The 21,484-nt window shown below is 34.2% G+C and overlaps 1 protein-coding gene across 4 annotated transcripts in view; it reads right to left on the reverse strand.

Annotated features, from left to right (window-relative positions):
• Nucleotides 1-21,484, reverse strand: part of DNAJC13 (DnaJ heat shock protein family (Hsp40) member C13) — a 108,231-nt gene that overhangs the window by 12,956 nt on the left and 73,791 nt on the right. For all 4 annotated transcript variants that reach the window (XM_023529553.1, XM_011370305.2, XM_023529591.1 and 1 more), the window contains 15 exons: nt 20,351-20,486; nt 18,052-18,236; nt 17,552-17,626; nt 16,505-16,624; nt 15,101-15,280; nt 14,250-14,417; nt 12,264-12,377; nt 10,844-10,960; nt 9,570-9,747; nt 7,735-7,826; nt 5,970-6,069; nt 4,734-4,808; nt 4,399-4,511; nt 478-647; nt 274-316 (listed from right to left, as the gene is read on the reverse strand). In XM_023529553.1, the coding sequence (XP_023385321.1) occupies nt 274-316; nt 478-647; nt 4,399-4,511; nt 4,734-4,808; nt 5,970-6,069; nt 7,735-7,826; nt 9,570-9,747; nt 10,844-10,960; nt 12,264-12,377; nt 14,250-14,417; nt 15,101-15,280; nt 16,505-16,624; nt 17,552-17,626; nt 18,052-18,236; nt 20,351-20,486 (1,866 nt within the window). The remainder of the gene's footprint in view (nt 1-273; nt 317-477; nt 648-4,398; nt 4,512-4,733; nt 4,809-5,969; nt 6,070-7,734; nt 7,827-9,569; nt 9,748-10,843; nt 10,961-12,263; nt 12,378-14,249; nt 14,418-15,100; nt 15,281-16,504; nt 16,625-17,551; nt 17,627-18,051; nt 18,237-20,350; nt 20,487-21,484) is intronic.

Genomic DNA, 21,484 nt, shown 5'->3' on the forward strand with positions numbered 1-21,484 from the left:
TAACTAGTACTTAGTTATTAATATAATCAAACTGTAATTATTACAAGTTTTATTGTCTTAATAAAATTCAGAAAAGTTGCTTTGATTAGTTACTTTAAAAGTGAGTATTCCTACTTTTATGTTTAAAACCTATTTTCCACGGGAAGATCTTTAGCGTCTCAATGACAAAGTATCTAACATGTTGACATTAAAATGACTCAGCAGGAATTTTAAAAAATAACAACAAAAAAACTGAAATGTTAAAGTCTTTTCTCTGAATAAAAGTATATTTACCTTCCAGTTTACATCAGGGTTGTCACGCTGATTTTTAAAGTGCCTTGGGGGAAAAAAGAGGGGATCACATCAAAGTTCAGTTACAAAATACACTTTCATTAACCTTTAAATAAGTCTTAGAGAGGTGAGACAAAGTAGGAAACATTTGCCCTTCCAGGTGATCTTACCTGGAGGCCACAAGTTATTACAGGTGTCTTTACTTACTCTAGCATCATTTCTCTAACTGTTATGGACACTTTATCTCTGGAACTATCATTCCAAATTAACTCAGGATTTTCATGAGTTCCTTCAAAAATATGTACAGCAGCTTCAGGGTTGTCTCTCATGGCATCCATGAAAACACTTGGCAGAAATTTCATTAATGTAAGTCGAACCTATATGAAGGGTTTGAAAAAGCAAAAAAATACCTATTGGAAACATCTCAATATTTGATTTGCCTTACATTTCAGTAATATAAAAAATTGCTATAATCTGTGTTATGGCTGATATGCACCATAACTATTACCCAAAAGTTCTGGAGTGGAAGAATAGATAAACCTTGGTTTATGCAATAAAAACGTTAATAAGGATCACTAAGACTACCTCCTACTTACTTATTCAGTTTCATTCCCATTTTCTCTGCCTCGAGTTTAAGAAACTTTAAGAAATTCAGTGGTGTGTAAACTTCCCAGAACACTCTGCTAGGTCATGCTTTGCACATGCTATTGTCTTTCCAGAGTGCCCTAGGCTGGCCTGTCCCTCTCAACTCTCCCCCAGACCCCTCACCCTCGCAAACAAATTTTTCTCATGCTACCTTTGTATCCTACAAGTATTTTTTAGTGCATTTATTTTGTTGGACTATGTTTTATATTATACTGTGCCTTTTTCCAAAAAGCATTTAAAAGGCAGCTTAAAAAAATACATCCAAAACTCAAATACACACAAACTAAAAATTAGTGTGACGCATAAGTACAAAGTGAAAATAAAGGTTGGGAAGATAGGGTTTTTTTCCTTTGTGTCTTCACAGCATTCTTGCTCCTTCATGTTATTCAAGTCTGTGCTTAAATCTTGTCTTATAGAAACCTTCCCTGGCCCAGATGTCTTGTTCATTGCTTGTATTCTCAGCCCCTGGCATATAACAGAGCCCCCAAAATTTACTTGAATAAATGAGACTAATGTGAAGTCAGCACACAAAGCTCTGTATAATTACTAGTGATATACTACAAATTTAGCTGTGACCTTCCTAGCAGCCAATGAACTAAAGGAAGCAAGGTCAGTTACATGATAGAAAGCATCTATAAAATAGAAAGTATGTCTCTTTTCTTGGTCATGACAGAATTCAAATAGTAAGTGATCACTTACTTTAATAAACATTAAGAAAAAATTTTTTTTACATAATGCAAATCCTTTGACCATAAGCCTTCAGAGTTATGTTCTGTTTACTCAGCTATACTAGAATAGGGGTTAGAAAACTAGGGGCCAAATCTGGCCTGCTGCCTACTTTTGTTTATAAAGTTTTATTAGAACACAGCCACATCCATTCATACAGTTATTATCTATAGCTGCCTTCCAGAGCTGAATACTTTTGACAGTGATCATAGGACCCACAGAAGACAAAATATTTACTATATGGCCCTTTATAGAAAAAGTTTACCAGTCTCACCCCTACCTCACACCATGTGAAAAAAATAATTCAAATGGATCTAAGACATAAATACAAGAGCTAAAATTCTTAGGAGAAAACATAGGTATAGATCTTTATAACCTTCGACTAGGCAATGTTTCTTAGATATGACATGAAAAGCACAAGCTACAAGAACAACAATAAAAAAAGACAGATTGTTACTTTGTCAAAATTTAAAACTCGTATGCTTCAAGAGACACCATCAAAAAAGTGGAAAGACATCCATAGAATGAGAGAAAATATTTGCAAATCACGTATCTGATAAGGGACTGGTTATCTAGACTATATAAACAACAATTACAACTCAATAGTAAAATGACAAATAATCCAATTAAAAAGTGGACAAAAAACTGTAGACATTTTTCTAAAACAGATGTACAAATAGCCAATAGCACATAAAACATACTCATCATTAGCCACCAGGGAAATGTAAATCAAAATGATGATATACCACTTTCACACCCTAGGATGGCTGTAATCAAAAAAGATATATAACAAAAAGTGGAGAAATTAGAACACTCACACACTGCTGGTGGGAATGTAAAATGGTACAGCCACTTTGGAAAATAGTCTGACAATTCCTCGAAAGGTTTAAAACAGTATCACTATATGATTCAGAAATTCTACTCTCAGAAAAATAAAAATACATATCCACACAAAAACTTCTACATGAATGTTCATAGAAACATAATGTAAAATAGCCAAATTTGAATAAATCCACATGTCTATCAACTGATAAGTGGAAAAACAAAATGTAGTATATCTATATAATGGAATATTATTTGGCAACAAAAAGGAACGAAGTACAGATACTTGCTACAAAATGGTTAATCTTAAAAATATTATGTTAAGTGACAGAAAACAGTCACAAAAGACCACACACTGTATGATTCCCATTATATGAAATGCCCAGGATAGCCAGATGGAGACGGAAAGTAGGTTAGTGGTTACCAGGTGCTGGGGGAGGAGGAGTGGGGAGTGACTGCTAAAAGGAATGAATTTTTTTCCTGGGTTGATGAAAACATTCTTAAACTGACTGTGGGGACCATTTGAGATTTGCTCCCCATCAGTGTGGCTCAAATAAACTTTTATAAAAAATTAAAAAAAACAAAACAAAACAAAAAACTGATTGTGGCTGTCCAATCTAAAAATATAATAAAATCACTGAAGTATACACATCACATGTGTGAACTGTGTGGTATGTCGATTATATCTCAATAAAGTTAAAACAAAAACAAGTTTACCAAAAACAAAAAAAAGTTTACTGACCCCAAGTCTAGAATCATTCAATTAAGGAGTTAATACTTGTATTTGTCCTATACAGAAAATTTGGGTGTAAATATATTAACCTTCATAAAATTTGTCTCTCATGTACTTCAAAGGTCAAAAAATTACTGAAGAGCTCAGTCATTTCTAGTATATATTTATTTTAAACACCTAAAACATTATTTAAAACATGTATTAGATAGTATAATTATGTGCTACCCAACTCTAGCTTTAAGAAAACAATATTAAATATCAATATTCATACTTTTATGGGCCCTTTCTATAGGCATCCAAAGGTAATCTCCATCATCTCATCAACCCTGCTGACCAGAGACTGTTAATCTTATTCCCAAAGCACAACTTCAGGTCTTGTGATAGATTCTTAATACCTTGATCAAGAGATCAAGCAAAATAATAAATAAATAAAAAGCTGAATCCAGTTTATTTTACTGATATAAAATTGGACTCTCAAAGTAGGGGCTCAGGAGCCTTTATGTCATGGTACCCCAACATGTCTCTGCTGCTTGGTGGGTTGGCAGAGACATGCCTCAGTGAACACTCTTCCTTGTGAAACTGCGTTAAAAACAGAAGAGGACTTTGATTACAGCTGTGTCTGGATGGAATTTTATTTGGCAGTATTGATTCCACAGGTTCCTGCTCTACAATCTGGACCATAGTTCTAGAGATTACTTGGTCATCTCTAGATTCTGAATGAAAACTCTCCCTGCAGAGTAGGGAGGCAGAGGTGCCATTATACTCAAGTGCCTGTATGGTCTTACTTCCCAAGGGTGGTGTACCCTTACCAGTACAGATGTGGAGTTATAAGGACATAGACTGCCATCTCCTTCACTAGCTACTTCCACAGGCCAATCCTCACAGTGTGAAAAATCTAACCTAACCTATCCTCGGTCATAACCTAATATACTTTTGATCTTTCTTCAAGAGAGATGAACAATTTATCACCATTGTCCAAATATTCTCTTAAAACTTCTCAATTCTAGTGCAGGCTTCCCTGACGATAATTTTTTTCAAACTAGTAACAGATAGGAATAATTTCAGGTATGTCAATCTTCCAACTTTCACTTCACATCATTTCCTTATCCTTACCTTCTCGGACTTTGGTAAACTGCATGAAATCAAATCAAAGTAACAGCTTTAATAATTAATTTCTTTCTAAAAAACTATTTTGTGCTCACCTTTGGACCTATTAGTTTGTCTGCTGTCATTTTAGCAAAAAGTTCCGCTGTTTGGGCTCGAACTTGTGGATGTGTTGAATTGCAGAACATATCTAGTAAATAAATCAAAGCTCCTATGAAAGAAAAAAGAATTAGTGTTTACACTATACATAAAGAATATAACTTTTCTAATCAATGGACTTCATTTTCAACCTTATTTCAACTCAATGCAATTAATTTTTTTAAAACTGGAAGCCTTCCAAAGAATTTTTCTAGTTTACAGATTATATGAAGCAGCTCAAATAAACCTTATCATTATTGAGCATGACTAGATGAGAAAGTACTCCATACATTACCTTTTGCCATTGCTTCTTTGATTATTTTTGTACTTGATGTCAAAGCATAAAGAGTTTCCAGAACAAGCTGACGACCTGCAGAGGAAAAGACATTTCAAGGAGTGCACCATCGGTAAGCTTACATTTACTGGGCATCAACTCTGTGCCAGGCAATTAGGTATGCTAAACAGGGTATGATACTTAAATCTTCACAATAACCTGTGAGACAGACATTATTATTGCCTTGTTATAAATGAGGAAGTTGAGGCTCAGTTTAACCAGTCCATGGTTTCACATCCAATAAGTGATATAGCTGAGTTTTACATAGAGGTCTGTTTGACTCCAAAGTCCATATGCTATGCTGTCTTCCTACAACTTTGTTCACTGGATAAGCAAAATCTTCTCACCTCCCAACACCTGAGGACACCCTGATAAGGTATCTAAGATTTTTATCTGGTGCTATTATCTTAGAGAAATGAGCAGGAAGTAATAATTGCAAGACACAGTTACAATCTAAGACATAACGGCATCCTTCTGGACACAGTCTGTGCCCCTCCCATTCCTTGTCATCGAGTATCCTAGGCTATTGGACTTTATTCTTCTAGACTCAAATGGCAATGACAGACATGTGACCAAAGAGGTAAAGAGTCAGCAAAGAGGGTAGAGGCTACCAAGTATTAGGCTGAGACTAAAACAATAACAAAGGCTTGTTAGCTGGAGTGGGCTAAATTAACATGCAGGAGAATAAACCTTCGAAAGACAATTCCTAAGGAGCAACAATACTCTTAGTGCAGGCTGTACTCAAGAAATCAGGTTGGTATTTTTTTTTTTAAACTGACCTCATCTTGGTGGCAATAGTCTCTATCAGCATCAAATCAGTAAAGGACAAATAATGCAGAATTGAACTACAAGCTGAATACAGGGAAATTTTCATCTTAAGCATTGTTTCCTATCATCTAATTTTTTTTTTTTTTTACAAACCATAGAATATTAGTGAATCCTCGGTTCTTTTCCTTTGCTTTTGGACCTCTCTCACCTCCAACTTTCAACTTTTGATATGGAACATGAAAAATAATTTTAGTAATTTATGTAAAACATAATGAGGAAGACGAATCTAATAAAAAGAGTACCACTTAAAATATTCCACAACTAAACATGGATAACATTATATCAGAGGTTTTGTTTCATCTATAACTGCTCCCCTCTATGAACTGGCTGTGCTGTGGTTTCCAAAATTCCATTTGTGAATATACATACTTGATGGCAATGAATGCAGAAGAGCCAATAAGTTGGACAAAACCAATGATTCAGCAATATTGTTGACACAGTCTTGGTTAGATGTCACTATATTCACAACCTGAAAGTTAATTAATAGGATATTAAAAGTTTTGGAAATAATTTCAAATCTAAATTAAATTGAGTCAAATTAGTCAGACCTAAATAAATTAGAGGCTTCACTAAAGTGAGAAAAATGCTTTGAAAACAGAATATTTAATTTTTAGAGAAGAGTTTCATTTTAAAAGGTTGGCTTTATTATTTGATCTTTTGAGAATAAAAAATGTTAACGGTTATATATATATTATGTACATTAGTTTCCTATTATTTAGAGCTAAGAATTAAATATAATGATCTAACAAATATTTTAGCACGAATTCACAATCTTGAGTCTTACAAGAAACCTTCAATCCTACATGCTCCAGAACTATGGTATAGACAGTAGTGTTTTCCAGCTATAGATTTGGGGAGGGGGATAGTTAGGAAGATAATGATCCTCACTACTGGGACTTTTTGTTTTTAGAGGGAGAAAGCAAATGTCTTCAAGGCCCAGCACAACAGACTGAGTCTATCTCTGCATTATAAAGAAATAGGCATTCTTTTTTTCAAAGAGGATGGCCTCTTAAGTCTAACTTTTATAGTACACATCTAAACATCGATGTCACTTTACTTGAACCACATTGTCAGAGTCTCAATCTATTCTAGATTTAATAATATTTAAAAAGTTACAAGGTACTCAAAAGAATTAGAGAAGCATGCTTTTTGATTAAAAGAACACGCTTAAGTATTTTGACCAATTTAACTTTTATTATTAAAAACCTCTTTGAAACCGAAATGTAATCTAAGGATATGTTAGACAAATCATTCATAAACCATTCATTAACCTGCTACTGTAGGGTTGAATTTGGTGTTCTTTAAATTGTGTTACACTGAACAAGATCATCTAAAATTGGTCCTGGGAGCTCGCTCTGGGTTGCCTGGACAAGGATCCCCGTGACCAGGAACTTCCTGCTTCTCCCAGAGAAAAAGGCTCTACCAAAACAGCTTCCCATGAAACCTTCACTCTCCTGAAGGAGGGGCCTCCAATTTCTCTAGAATCTCTAAGGCCTAGAGGTTCTGGGAAGCTGGCTTCCCTAGACAGCTCCTGTAAACAGAATAATATTCCAGTTTTCTATCTGTAATCCTCACTGAAAAGGTTGCTTTTGTACTAGACAAAATGAAAAAAATCACATAAGAAGGGAGAGCAACAGAGGCAGAAGGGGTAAGGTCCTTCCTCTGGAACGCAAACTCTGTGTAGCCAGCAGAGTGCCCTGGTCTCAAAGGTCACTCTGTAGGGACACTGAGAGATCGGGGAAACCGTAACTCTTTTTCTTACTGATCTGTGGTTTCCAAGCTTCCGTAGTAAAGCCCTTTGTTTACTTGTTTTTTTGTTTTCTTTTTATTCTTAGCCCATTTCTTAATCCACACCACACATTGACGATATACAATGCATCCCAAGTTCTAATGCATAACAGACAAAGATCACAGAGGAAATGATCTTGAACAACACTGTGTAACATTAGCTCTTGAAAATGAGCATAATTCATTGGAATTTAAAAAAACATATTCACCTGGGTTAATAGACAAAATGAAAAAAACCACATGTAAACTTCCAATCGGCTTCAGATGGTGATTAATCAAAGCTCAAACCATATATAGTAATAGTAGGAAAGGCTTTAATACATGCTTTAGTACAACGTTCTTTTACCTCCAAAGCCAATTGCTGCACCTGACCAGCTCCATGGACTCGCAGAAGAGAAAATATTAATTTAAAGTGCCCAATACATTCACTTTCAGAACCTAGGAAATAAAAATAAATATATTTTATGTCCAAAAGATGTTTAAATTACAAACCTTCGGAAAACCAATACACACTGTTTACTGTCCATTGTTAAGTCTCTGATAACGTTTTCTCAACATTTGTGACATGAGGTGAGTAGCAGTAAATCTTAAAAGGCAAAAATAAGCCATTTCAGTTTCTTGCATTTATTTTGTTTTCATTTTCATCCCCTAGCCTCAGATTAAAAACAAGAAATTTATCAAATACACAATCCAAATACAATTCAAAAATAAAAGGTGTAAGGTGGTAATTTTACTCTCTATTTCTAGACCTTAGAGCTACCCCTCTCAGCCTAATTATATTTTGGGAGTATGTGACATCATTTGGCTTTTAATTAAGACTAACTTAGAACCCTGCCACTTGAGGACTACATTACGAACAAAGAACTGATATGCACATTAAAGGGTTTCTTGTCACAATATCTAAAATTAAATGGTATTTCATTCCTACCCACCTCATACCCCAGTCTTATATATTTACTACCATTTCATTTAATAAAACAAAAACATTTAACATTAAGGTTTTGTTCAGTATATTTTTCCTTTTGTTATATGGTAGTAAAACAGTGTAATTTATAAGCTTTGGGGGCCCAATAATTCACTATGATCTCTCATTTTAAAAAATCTGAAATTATTCTATAAATAGGTTGCTGTTAAGTTCATTTTCAAACCACTTCTTAACAGTTAAGAATTATCACAAATTTATCAATGACACATAAACCATCCTTCTAAATTACAAGTGAGTATGGGATTCTGACACATGAACTTTATAGATGCTACCAAAATAAAATTTCTATGCAAGCCCTTTCTCAGTTTTTATAAGTTCCAAATCAACAGCCTGCTTTGCTGCAATTTCTTTGTACCTAATACATGACCAATAATGTCTACTTTGCTGACTCCAAACAATAAAAAGTGAAATTTTCTTCATATTTTATAATATGGCATTTAATAATGTATCAGTGTATACCTTGGGAATGACTATTTTTTCCTAACATTTAATTACTGTTGTTTTATTTGAATAATTTGTTGGCAATAAGCAAAAGGACAGAAGTTTAATCGTACCAAAGTATATATGGAAAAAAGCAAAAAAGTACCTGAAACACGGTATTAAAAACAACAAATTGAATTGATATCGTTTTAGGTTTTATATTCTATATTTGTTATCAAAGCTAGAATTAAAAGTATTCAGATTTTCACTCATCTATCTCCCTAGTCAGGCAAGAGTGATGATGTTTTTGAAAATATCCTCTTAAAGATGTTTAAGAATGAAAATTCTCACCTTTTTATTATTTCAAATTTTATACACTAAAAACTTCAGGCAGTTTTTCAAAATTATGAGTGCCCATATGCACATGGCATTGTGTTAGGGACCAGAGGCAAAAATTAGATCACCTAATAAATAAATCTAATTTAAGCACTTATACTGAGTACATCAACTTATGTCATCAATTTAAAATTTTACACTATGAAGTTATTCTGCCTTTTCAACTCACTGAGACTCTTATAAACATGGTGCCTTGACCTCTCTTTCCAGCCTACTATTTATAGGTAAAAAATATTGTGGGGTCATTTCTTCTTAATGTTATACCAAGTATAGCATTATAACCAAGTAGTTTTCCCTGGGTTTCTCTGATAAAACAGAACTGGAATTTTTAGGGCCCTTCCATTGTGAGTGTCTTACTGATCAAGGGTATAGTCACACACCTGGATTATATTTTATGACATTTCTCAGAGCCTCCAAAGCCATTTCCACTCTTGGCAAGCGGTCTCCGTGTTGCTCTGACTCTACTTTTGCGGCATGTGTAATAGCCATGAATGTGTGGAGGTACTGAGCCTGGGAGCCTATGTAATCCAAGAGACTTGCAGCAAACGCTTTTGGAACCTAAATTGAGTGGGAAAATATTTTAATACAAATAATCTGTAACAAAGACTCCACGGCAAAATAACAAAAGAAAAAACTTCAAGCTATGAAAGTGATGAAATTATACACGCGCATGAATATATCTATGGATCAAAGGGCGGGGGACAAAACCCAGTTGCATTATAAAGAGTTTCTCAACATTTTTGGTCCCAATACATAAGTGATCTGAATACTCCCATCAGTACTTTAGTTTAACAGCTGAGATTAGAGTATCTCTCTCCTTTACCAATAAAAGTAATTGATAGTATGACATATAATGTCTATAATTTGGTTATATTTTTATATTTAAAGATTATATATATATTTAGAATATCAATTCAAAGGAGTTTTCAAAGAAACTTCACAAATCACTGAACTAATTCTGCTAACAGCTATTTATATATATTATTCTGTGATAAATAATATACATTAAAGTTTAATAAATCCCTTGCTTTCCAAGAGCAAACTCTAAAACAAAGCTCCACTTCTTCTTTCCTTATAAATCAATCATGCCCTCCAAAAAAACCTACAACAAAAAAATTTGTACATGAGCCCCAAACACTAAGAAGAAAAAGAAGCTCCTCATTTGCTCCTGGAAGTGACTAGAGATCACCACAAGAGATGAGCTGGTATGATCACAATCATCTAAAAATCTTTGTATCTCTACTGCATTTTCTTATTTTCATCTAATAATTGGCCAGAGAAGAACTTCTGACTGGTGATCTGATATTTGGCATGAGGGAGCTGAGCATATAAATGGCCTTTTACTTCCATTAGAGACTAGTAAATTGAAGGCACACATAAATGACACAGTGAAGCAGCATTATTCATAACATGAGGAAAAGCTGGGCAAGAAATAAATTCTTATTCATGAATCCAGAAAATTTAACTCTTCAACATTCAAAATAAAGAGGCTTATAAGTTATCAATGGTCACTCCATCAAAAACCCAGGCTAGTATAAAGCATTTGGTAAAGAAAGAACAGGTATTACTTTGATGTACACAGTGTGAATAAACCAATAGCTTTCGGTGACAAATGAGCAAAAGCACCAGACAAAACTAAAAGTAGAGCACTTACCTCTAGCTGGAAAGTAGGGACTTCGTTATACACTCTCACAAAAATCTCACCTACAATAAGTTCTTTGGCGTGATCACTATAGACAAATTCTGATCCGTAAGTTTTATCGCAATCACCCTTTTTAAAAAAAAAATAGACTGTTAGATATGAATCAGATTCATCAGGGTCTGGTTTATAAATCTATCCACATTCAGCCTAACAACAGATAAATAATTTAAAAGAACCATTCATTTTCCAGAGAGGAAAAATGTGGTGGGATACACATAAAGCACTTGCTGCAACTGTTATGTTTACAGCTAGTAATATGGATTCTAGAATAGGCACAGAGCTGTTACTTTCTAGTCCGAAGATTAGTATTATAACTCATTTTAAAATTTCAAAAGCTCACAGAGGTCAGTCAATTAAGTGTCTTAGAGCTTGTGTTCATAAAGCAAGTGTGTGACATTTGGCTCTTTGCACTCCACTTAGCAGACATTTGGCCTAGTCAGATATAAAGTGATAGAGTTAAGAAATGAATACATTTGCACTGGTTTTAAAAAGTAATACATTAAATGAAAGGGCTGGAAAACAGGGTTTCTGAATTAAAAAAAAAAAAAAAAGACGTAATAATATTATATAGGTTGACAAATCAAGAAGAGTTTCCACTTAAGGAAAAGGAAAAAGAAAAGAAGAATGGGAGAAAAATAGTCCCAAAGAAGATTTAGGTTGAAATCACACACAATTTAGGTTGGACTGAAATAATAAAAGTATATAATAAATTGAAAAGTGCTAAAGAAAGATGTTATGTCTCTTCTGATAAAATAAAAGATGTACAGAAATGCAAAACTTGTTCTCCCTAGTACTGTAATTCTCAAACCTTCTATCTAAAGAGTTCTGGATGACATTATATATAAAATGAGTCCAAAACCAATTTTGAATGATTCAGGACATAACAGTGATGATTATACTTTAATAACTTCCAAATCAAACTCATAAGCATAATTATCTTCTAAACCTCCAAGACCCAACCATTCCAGTGTATGTATTATCCGGGCCTTCTCCTTATCTCCCATAGTCTTTTTTTTCTTTTCTGTGGCTTACTAGCTTCTCCGTTGGAAGATGGCAAGATAGGAGAAATTATTCAATTTTGATACCAAAAGGCAATTTTATTTTACTGGGAACAGAGGCTGAAGAGAACATTTAAAACAGGGCTTCTGGGTTCAAAACTGGTTATAATAGAAAACAGCTTTATGTAAAGTGGTAACAAAAACAACAAAAAATTCTAATGTATTATTAAATACAGTAACACTGTTCTTAAATGGGCCAAATATTAGGTAGTAAAAAGCTATTATACAGGCTTCTGTTTTGTCACTACTAAGTTACATTTCCAGAGATTCCATTAAAGTAAGTTACCCAAGAAATTTGTGAAACAATAACATACTTTTTTAATCATGTTTTCTTGTTGGGATTCAAGAAATTCAAGTAGTTCTGCCCTTGTACAATTGTTCCATATCAAATAGGGGTTCTCTGTGTTGCTGTTAAGCATCTTCAAAATCTAGGAGACAGAATATGATTTGTAACATTTAGGAAAAAAATAATATTGAAGTTATAATTTATTAAAATGGTCTATTACATTTTGTAATGAGTACCTTGAGTACAATGTAGCTCAATCATAAGGATCTGAAGAATTCTAAAAAGCTTATTAATAGTATCCATTATGCAGACGAGAAAAATCAAGGCTGAGAGAGAGAATTATTTGCCCCAAGTCTCACAACCCTTTAGTGAAACTGGGATTCAAAATCGAGTCCATCTGACCTCACATTCTTAACATTGGCTCTGTTTTGATGAAATTATACATTGTTTTGTGTTACAGCATTTAATAAACACTCGGTGAATGTAAGCTTAAAAAGTATTTCATACTGCCTTTATACACATAGATTTGAAAACAAAATCTAAGTCTTTATGAAGCATACTCTTAGGAAAGGAAATAAAATTTATGGGCAAAGTCAGTTTAGATTTTCTTGGTCAAGCCCTGACTCAAAGCTGCAGTAAATAGTTCTGCAGACACAGCTTCTGACTGCTGAGCTGCCCAGTGTGCTTTCCTTTTGTTTAGCTCTCCTCCATAAATGAACATAGACATTTGATTCTCTTTTATCTGTTTTAGTAAAATTTTCTTACCTTTTACATGTATAGAGCACCATGCCAGGAGGAAAGCAACATGGTATTACCTCCATGCAAAGACATCCAATCTTTGTTTTCAAAACATTAACTACTAATAATTAAGTAAAATGACTAAAAAATTATATCTTTAGGAAAACTGTAAAACTTTGAGAACTGGCAGTTTAAAATAAGCATTTTATTAAATCCAGATGGAGTACAAGATAAAATTTTGAAATGCTTTTTTCTTTGCAGTAATCAACAACTTTCTAGTATTTCTGGAAAGAATGTTTTCAGTCAGAAAAACCCATCACATTTGTAAACACAAAGTCCAGAAAAAGAACAAAGAGTATGAGTGACATCTAAAGCTCTTTCCACTTACTCAGGGGCACTAAAAAGCAGTTTCTGCACTAAAACTCAGACCTAATCAGACTGGATTAAAAAACAAATAAGCTATCTATAAATTCTAAAAGTATTTTACGTTTAGAACTCTGAGGATTTTTTTCCACACAAAAGTATTAGATAATCATTAGAGAACACAAAATAATATAAAAATAGTCTATAATTCTGCAATTCATGGATAACTACAGTTAACATACTGGTACAGATCTATCTACCCTTTCATTTTTTTTTAATACCAAAAATGGGAGTTAGCCTTTTCATTTGAAACATGTCTTTAAATGTACCTCTAGAATTTAAGGCTTCATAATATTCTATTTAATGGATTTCTACAGGTTAATTCTCTAATGCTACATTATTACATTGTTTGCTAGTGATCCTCACGACAGGGACCTTAGATGTTGGGAGAACTACCAAGGTCATGCATACTTACTTTTGTCATGAATGCATATGTATGTGTATATGTATTTACTTTTAGGATTTTAAACCTGAATCTCAATAAGTTATAGCTTATAAAAGTCAGCTAAAAATACACTCTAGGTCTCCTGACTCCCAGTCCTCTGCCCATTATGAAACACCATTCTAAGTTCACTCTCTTATCCTGACCCTTTGTGACTCAAGGCTGGCAAGAATTATGGTGGGCTCCAAAACTGAGAAACATGAAATTAACTTATCCTATAGAAAGACTAGACTTGTAGAGATGATATCATTAGCATCAATCCAAATTAACCGAATTTCGTGGTTGAGAGAACAAGCATATGAACATTTTCAATTTTTAGGTTTCCTACAGCAATCAGCGTTATGCCCTTGTGTTATATATAAAGGATCTTGCAATAGTCATCACAACCCAGGCTATCTCTGAATCACATACCTCAGTAGCACTAACCACAGCAAGTTTTCTAGCAACATAAGGTGTCAGCATGCCTGCTAAACTTTTCCTTATGGTTGGATTTTCTGGGGTTGCTTGTTCTTCAGGCAGATATCCTCCAAGGCGACTGAGAGCACGGACACTCAGTTTGGCAAGGCTGTTGGCTACTTCCTGTTAAAAAATAATTAAGACATCAAAGTAGCTCTATTATCTTACATAGGTAACACAGTAACTTTATGGAATCAAACTGTATGGAACATATTTAAGGAGCTGAAAGCAAACAAAAGAAAAAAATACAAGTCCCCAAAACTGATGTCAAAGAGTTTATGCGTTAGAGCTTATTCTTTTATTTACACAAAACACCATCAGAATCTATGTTCTTATTTATAACAATACAGTATCTTGTAGATAACTGGTAGAAGCACATTTGGGAGTAGGGGACACATAGGTAGATTTGAATGCTAGGGGCACATACTAACAATGTAATAAATGATGGTGAATAGGAAAGGAGAGACAGAAAAAATATCTGTAAGAATCAGGTAAGTACTCAGTGTTTAGGGGAGCTAGCCCCAACAGTATTATTTTCTTTCCCTGTTACACAACCATAATTTTGCAATAATAAAGATGACTCTGAGTAATCAAGAAAAGATTGTTATGCCAAGGATATGCTACTGCAAATTCCCTTGCCTCCAGCATGAGGGGTTAAAATAAAAAAGCTTGAGCGTTTAAAGAGCAATAGATTTAATTACCTCAAAAACAGTTTATGCCTTCGGGGTTCTGGATAGCTAGAGCTCTGCTTCACATTAACCTATGGTTTGGGTTCAAATTCAATATTGAAGTAGTGTTAAAGTTACCTGCTGGTTTGTCTCTTCACTTTTCTGAATGCCACTCTCTTCTAGTGTGTAGTCGTAATTAAACAGATAACCGAGCAGATGCCACAAAATTCCAGCCTGAAATAGGTGTGTCTGTAGCCAGAAATCCACAGCAAAGGAACTCACACATTCTACCCCAAGAGCAGCCACACGTGGAATACTCTTGAGAGAATAAGAATAATGGAATTAATTGCAGGGTTAAAAAGAAGTTGTTTATGTATGTCAAGCTAACTACCTTACTGTGCAAAATGTTTACCTCCTCTTATATTTTCATTTCCAATTTAAATCTGAATCCTATATCCTTTAAAGCCTAAAATTAAAATTAACTGTGACAAAACAAAGACTATCTCTGAGCTAGTGTTCAAAGACTTGGGAATACAGTTTTCTTTGTTTCACTTCTTGAATTTTAAATTTTTAATAATAGTGACAAGGCATTAATAGCAACTCACAGGCAAGTGAACTTAAGTTTATCAGTATCTTTAGTGAAGGAAAACAAATTTATTTCTTTATATCAGTTTGTATTCTTACTAAATACTTCTAAGGACAATAAGTAAATATAGTTGAGGAAAATTTGCATCAGATCCCTTATTTCTAGATACTTTAGTCCAGGATCAGCAACCCAATTCTGTTCTATTCTAACACAGCTCTCACTCTGCCCAGTTATCTAAGAAATCTCTGTCTTTCCCTCAGTAGTACTAGATTAGGAGGAAACAGTAAGCTCTCAGTTCCTTATAAAGCCTTTCCCACATAGCAGTGACTTGACTCAGTTTCAGGTTTCATTTGGTCCTTTACTTTTTCATTGGATTTACTTGTCTTCTTTCTTCCCCACCTTTCTTCTAATGTTCAGATGAGACCCCGTTTCCTCTAAATATGTCACCAGTCTCAATCTTTGTGGGCCAACTTAGGAACAAAACTCATTTACAGCAAGGCATTTGTGAAAAAATGCTTTTAACCCTTTTTCCATTAGAAAGAAAAAGTGCAGCTCGCTACCAGCATTTATTTAACATCACGTGTAGGAATGCTACGTTTTCCAGGATTTGACATTTTCAGCGATTGAGAATTACTACATTTTGTAAATGGAAATGCCACCACAAAAACAGAATGCTATAAATAGAAAGTCATTTGTTTCCAAAGACTATTGATATACTTGAGCAATGTGAAAATATTGGGGATAATGTTAGGACTGTAATTCTCTTGGGGTAAATGCTGTAGCCACAAGCGCCATGGGCAAGTATTCTTGGGGCAAACAGGAAATGGGTTAAAACCCCAAATAATTTACTTAAAGATAATTTTGGGAAAACGACTTGCTTATAAATAAGAGATTGGATATTTGATAATAAAATTCATTGTTGACTCTATTCAGAAAGTATTAAAGATGAACTCTACCTTGCCAAAATACAATACCCGACAGAGATCCTTGATGATGCCAGGCATTTCTGTGATCTTCTCCCGGCATTCTTCAAACTGAGCAGCCACACTATAGCATTTACTTATATGTCCACACACCTGCAGACAACACAACAGAGCAAAGAAAAAGTCACAGGTGCATTCCTTACTTAAGACGGCGGGAATCAAATCCACAGAGACTCATGAATAATGCTTAACAGTATATATGATGCTCTAAAATTAAACAGAATATTTCCATTAAATCACTAATATTTCTGGTTAAGATTTCCTACAGATGCAAGATTGGCACACCACGGCCACTATGGCACATAGGCCAAATTGACCATGGCCTGTCTTTGTATGGCCAGGAAGTTAAGAATGGTTTTTACACACACACACACACACACACATGCGCTCACCTGAAAGCCTCAATATTTATTCTCTAGTCTTCTACAAAAAAAGTTTGCTTACCTCTCGATTAAAGTATTTTTGTCCAGCATATTAACGCTAAAGGATGTGAATTCTATTTATGTACTATACTTCAAAATAGAAGACGAAACTCAAAAAGCCTGTATTCAATTGTTGTATAGTCTAAATTTTGTTGGCATAAACAAAGGGCTACCTAATGAATTCCTGATGGATTTTCTATCAAAGAATTCAACTATTATAACCATAACAGAAAATAAACCAATTAAAATATGAATGGGGGAGAGAGGCAGAGAAGGAAATCAGAGAAAGGGGTGGAAGATAAGTGAAACAAGAATGGCAAAATGGCAAATATTTAAAACTGGTTAATAGCCAACAGATCACAAGTGATTTAGTGCAGTGGTTCTTAAAGTATGATATACAGACCATCAGTATCACCTGGGAATGATAAAGAAGCATGTTCTCAGGTCCCCACCTCAGAGACAAGAATCATAAACTCTGTGGGCAGGGGAAGCTCAGTAACCCATGTTTTAATGAGCCCTCAAGTGGTACCAAGAGATGTTAAAAGTCTGAACTACAGGTCTAGTGTAATCTTTATGGAACCATACGTTTTAGCCTCACCTGTACTGACATGTCACTTGGTTTACTAGAACGATTTAAGACAGCCACACAGCGACTAAATGCCTCTTGTAACACCTGCAGAGAAAAAAGTCAGCCATTAAATCTCCATTCCGACTTAAAGTCTGAAGAGTCTTTTCTGGTAGAAATAAAATCTTAATACCTTTCGATACCTGGTAAATAAATGTCTGCTCAATTAACATTTGTTAAATAGATAAATAAACAAAGGGACTCTTAGAAGTTTCTTTTTAAGCATTCCCAATAAGCTACTTTGTAAGCAATATTAAGTTAACCAATTTTGACTTCAATACTCTCCAATTCACATTATGAAATAAACCTCCATTTCTACCTTTAATTGTGGTACTGAGATAACAGGGAATAAAACCTTATCATCTGTTGGAAACAATTAAACTATATCAACTGTATCTGTACTTGGTGAATTCAGAGGCATACACTATGCCTAAATTAGCTTGAAAATAAGTACAAAGGTCATTCTGTATTACCTCAATTCCATTCTCCCTTCTGAGCTCTTCAGCATTGAGGGCTGAGCAGTTGACAGTATGAAAAGCCAGCTCTACAGCAGCAGGCAACAGTGGTGATTCTTTTGAGAAGAGGAGGTCATCTGAAGTTTCCATTGTTATAGTCCTAATTAGCATAGGGTACCCTGCATATTTATAAGGCTGTAAATCTGAAATAACCAAAGGTTAGTGTTGAGAAAACAACAAACAAAAACACCGGTTATACTATAGTTTTAAGTTAATTTTGACAACATGTTCAATTATGTTGCCTTAAGAAATGATAAAATATTCAACATCTTAAACGTATCCTAATTCTAGTTTATTAAAAAAAAATAAAACAAAACCCTCAAACCCCTTGGATCTTTTCTTTTCTAGTAAACTTGTTTGGTTTGGTTGATTTCTCTAAAATGTTCCCACTAATAAAAGAATATTTTGATAGATTAAACTTAGTGTGTAGTGGTTTTGATCCTTTGCAGAGTACCTACTTTCTATGTTGTCCGTATGATCTCTAACTTTTCCCCGAGCAAAGACAGTGGGACATAGCCCACACACCAGAGACTGTATACAATCATGGTATTCGTACCTCTTTGAAAAGGATAGTGAGAGATATATGACTTTAATGAATGTTTATATTCTTTCTGAATAACAAGTGTACTTTTCTTTCTATTTCACCAGTTACCATAAAATAAACATTTGAAAATTCTGAATATAATTTGTTACTAGAAATACAAAATATAATTTATTAATTGTATTTGGCTAGTTCCATGTTTTGATAAGTAAATTTAAAAGTGAAAGGTGAAATGTACAGATGCCCAATTGCTTTGTTCTTTTGTCCTGTTTTTTTTTTTTTTTACCACTATCCTAAAAGGCGGCAGGAATATGCAAATTAATTGGCTGTGATTTTATAAGAACTTCTTTAATCCCATTTGAAATCGGCATAAAACTTTTGCCTTTTGAGGATGACCAATAATCTGTCTTAAGTAAGCTCATTTAGGAAATGGCTTAAAAAGAAAAAAGCCCCTTAGAACTGGTCCTAGTAGTCCTAACACATACATACATATATATGGAAAGAAAGAAGAGTGAATTAATTTTAAGTCTTATCAGATCAGGTCCCTCAACTCCAGAACTCGCTGAGGATAAGCCCTACCCACCATTCCATGGGAGAAGTAGAAAACACAGCCTGAAAAAACACACTGACCTTGATAACAAACCAGTGGTGAGCCACAACCATACCTTGTGGCAAATGTAGAGTTATCAGCCATTAAAAAATAACCAATGGTTTGAAAAAGATGTCTTGTTCTGATAAATGCCATATAACTAAATGCTTACAAAGGTATTCTGTTCAGTTCATATGCAAAAGTGAATCAATTAATCACTACCTTCTAATGACCCAACTGCTAGATCCCTTACTGTCCCTTCCAATTCATAATTCAACTGCAACTCCACCTGTCTTCAATTACCCAGCAGTCCTCCTGCTTATCTCAAATCCTCACTGTCCTTTCTTCCTTCTCTCCCAACATCATCCTACAGAGCAAATGGATCTCCCACTTTGTTCTGTAAACCAAGTTCAGTTCCCAAGCCAATGAACACCAGCCATATTGAAACTAACTCTCCATCATAAACTCTTAAAAGTTTTCAACATACTCCCAGCTTTTTGGCTGCTACTATTAGAGCTACCACAAATGGCCCTGCAAACATGCTGGAAATTCCCAATAACCCTGTACTCTGCGATCACAATCATTTCATCTATAACAGTGTTTTTCAAACCAAGGGTTTTGAAAGCTACCACAGGAAATGAGAGGTGTGAGGGAAGTATATGATCATTTGAGAAGTTTCTATTGCTTTTGAAAGACCAGAACATTCTTGGCATTTTCAACTTTTAGAGGCTTTTAGAGTCATGATAGGCACTGCCTTTCATGTGTGATTTAAGAACAGTGAATAATCCTTAAATTCCAGATCCATTTTAGATCCCGTTTAATATGTTTGCTGCTAAATGACTAAAGGCAAAAACTAACCAAATACCTCCACGGAATGAAAATGTCCTTCAGGAAATAAAATCTTGTTGGAAATGCAAAATATTGAAAAATATAGCTAATAAGTGGAAAATATAAAACAAATAGCACTTTGGGTCTTCCTATGGAAAATCACTCTTTTGCTGTATCTAAAATGCAATTTCGAGAGTTTTGCAATAATAATTATAAATCCATTAAAATATGCTGTAGAAACAAGTTACATGGTAGAATAAGCTGGAAGGTAAATTAAAATTTGAGAACACATGCCTTACCTTCTTTATGACGGTTGAAGAGGATACTCTGTGTTTTCAGAATTAAAATTATATTCTCTGGATCTGGTCCATCCACTATTTTTGCTGATTTGGTACATAAAAATTCATATGCTTTATTTACTTTTTCAAACATATCCTGTATGTAACCAAAGAATTAACTTTTAATTTGGAATATCACAAATCACAACTTAAACAGAACGCAACTGGTTTGTATTTTATCAGTAACTTCTTCAGTTATTATTTTGTTTTTGTCTTTTTACATTAAGGAATTAATTCCAACTGTAATCTAGCTGGTATACTTTAAGGTAAAACTTCTTTTTCCCTCAAATAGCTATTCAATGATCTCAATACCATTTACTGAAAATTTCTTCTTCACTTCTTCAAAATTTTATATTAAATTCATTCACACGTGAGACAGTTTGAGTTGTTATAAAAACAATTATGATAAGAGCTGTTTACTGAGCACTATGGCAGACACTGTGCTAAGTGCTGTACATATATTATCTCATTTAATCCTCAAAACAGAATGTGAGGTGTGCACCATTATTATCCTCATTTGTTAGATGATATTAAATTACTTGCCTAAGGCCACAAAGTGAAGTGGTGACAGAGTCAAGACACCCAGATCTGATTCCCAAATTCATGCTCACAAACTACTATATTATGTCCCTTGATCTATATATGTTGATTCTTGTGCCAGTATCGTACTATTTCACTATTGTAGCTTTATAGAGTATTATAACATCTGGTAGGGTAAGTCTAGAAATTTAATACTGCTTTCAAAATTTCCTTTCTTGAGTGTCTTCTCTCCCAGATGAAACTGAATTACTAAATGTCTCAAAAACATTCCAGGCTTCTGACTTAAAATGTCTTCAATACATAAAAGCAGAATTTTTTCAATGTTTTCTTCCCATTCAGGAAGATTATCTGTCTCTAAAAACAACAATGAACTTGAAATCAGTGGAATTTACTCCAAGTTTCTAGCAACAGAGTGTCAGTTCTAGTTTTAGAGGTTTTTATCTGATTTCATCTTTTATGAATCTCCACTGGTATTTTAGTAGGAAGCTGGAATAAGCAGGACAGGGAAGGCTGGTGGCAGATGACTTTAAACATGAAGCAAAGTTTCTACTTTTT

This window comes from Pteropus vampyrus, unplaced genomic scaffold (genome assembly GCF_000151845.1).
Source record: "Pteropus vampyrus isolate Shadow unplaced genomic scaffold, Pvam_2.0 Scaffold1, whole genome shotgun sequence".
NCBI lineage: Eukaryota > Metazoa > Chordata > Mammalia > Chiroptera > Pteropodidae > Pteropus > Pteropus vampyrus.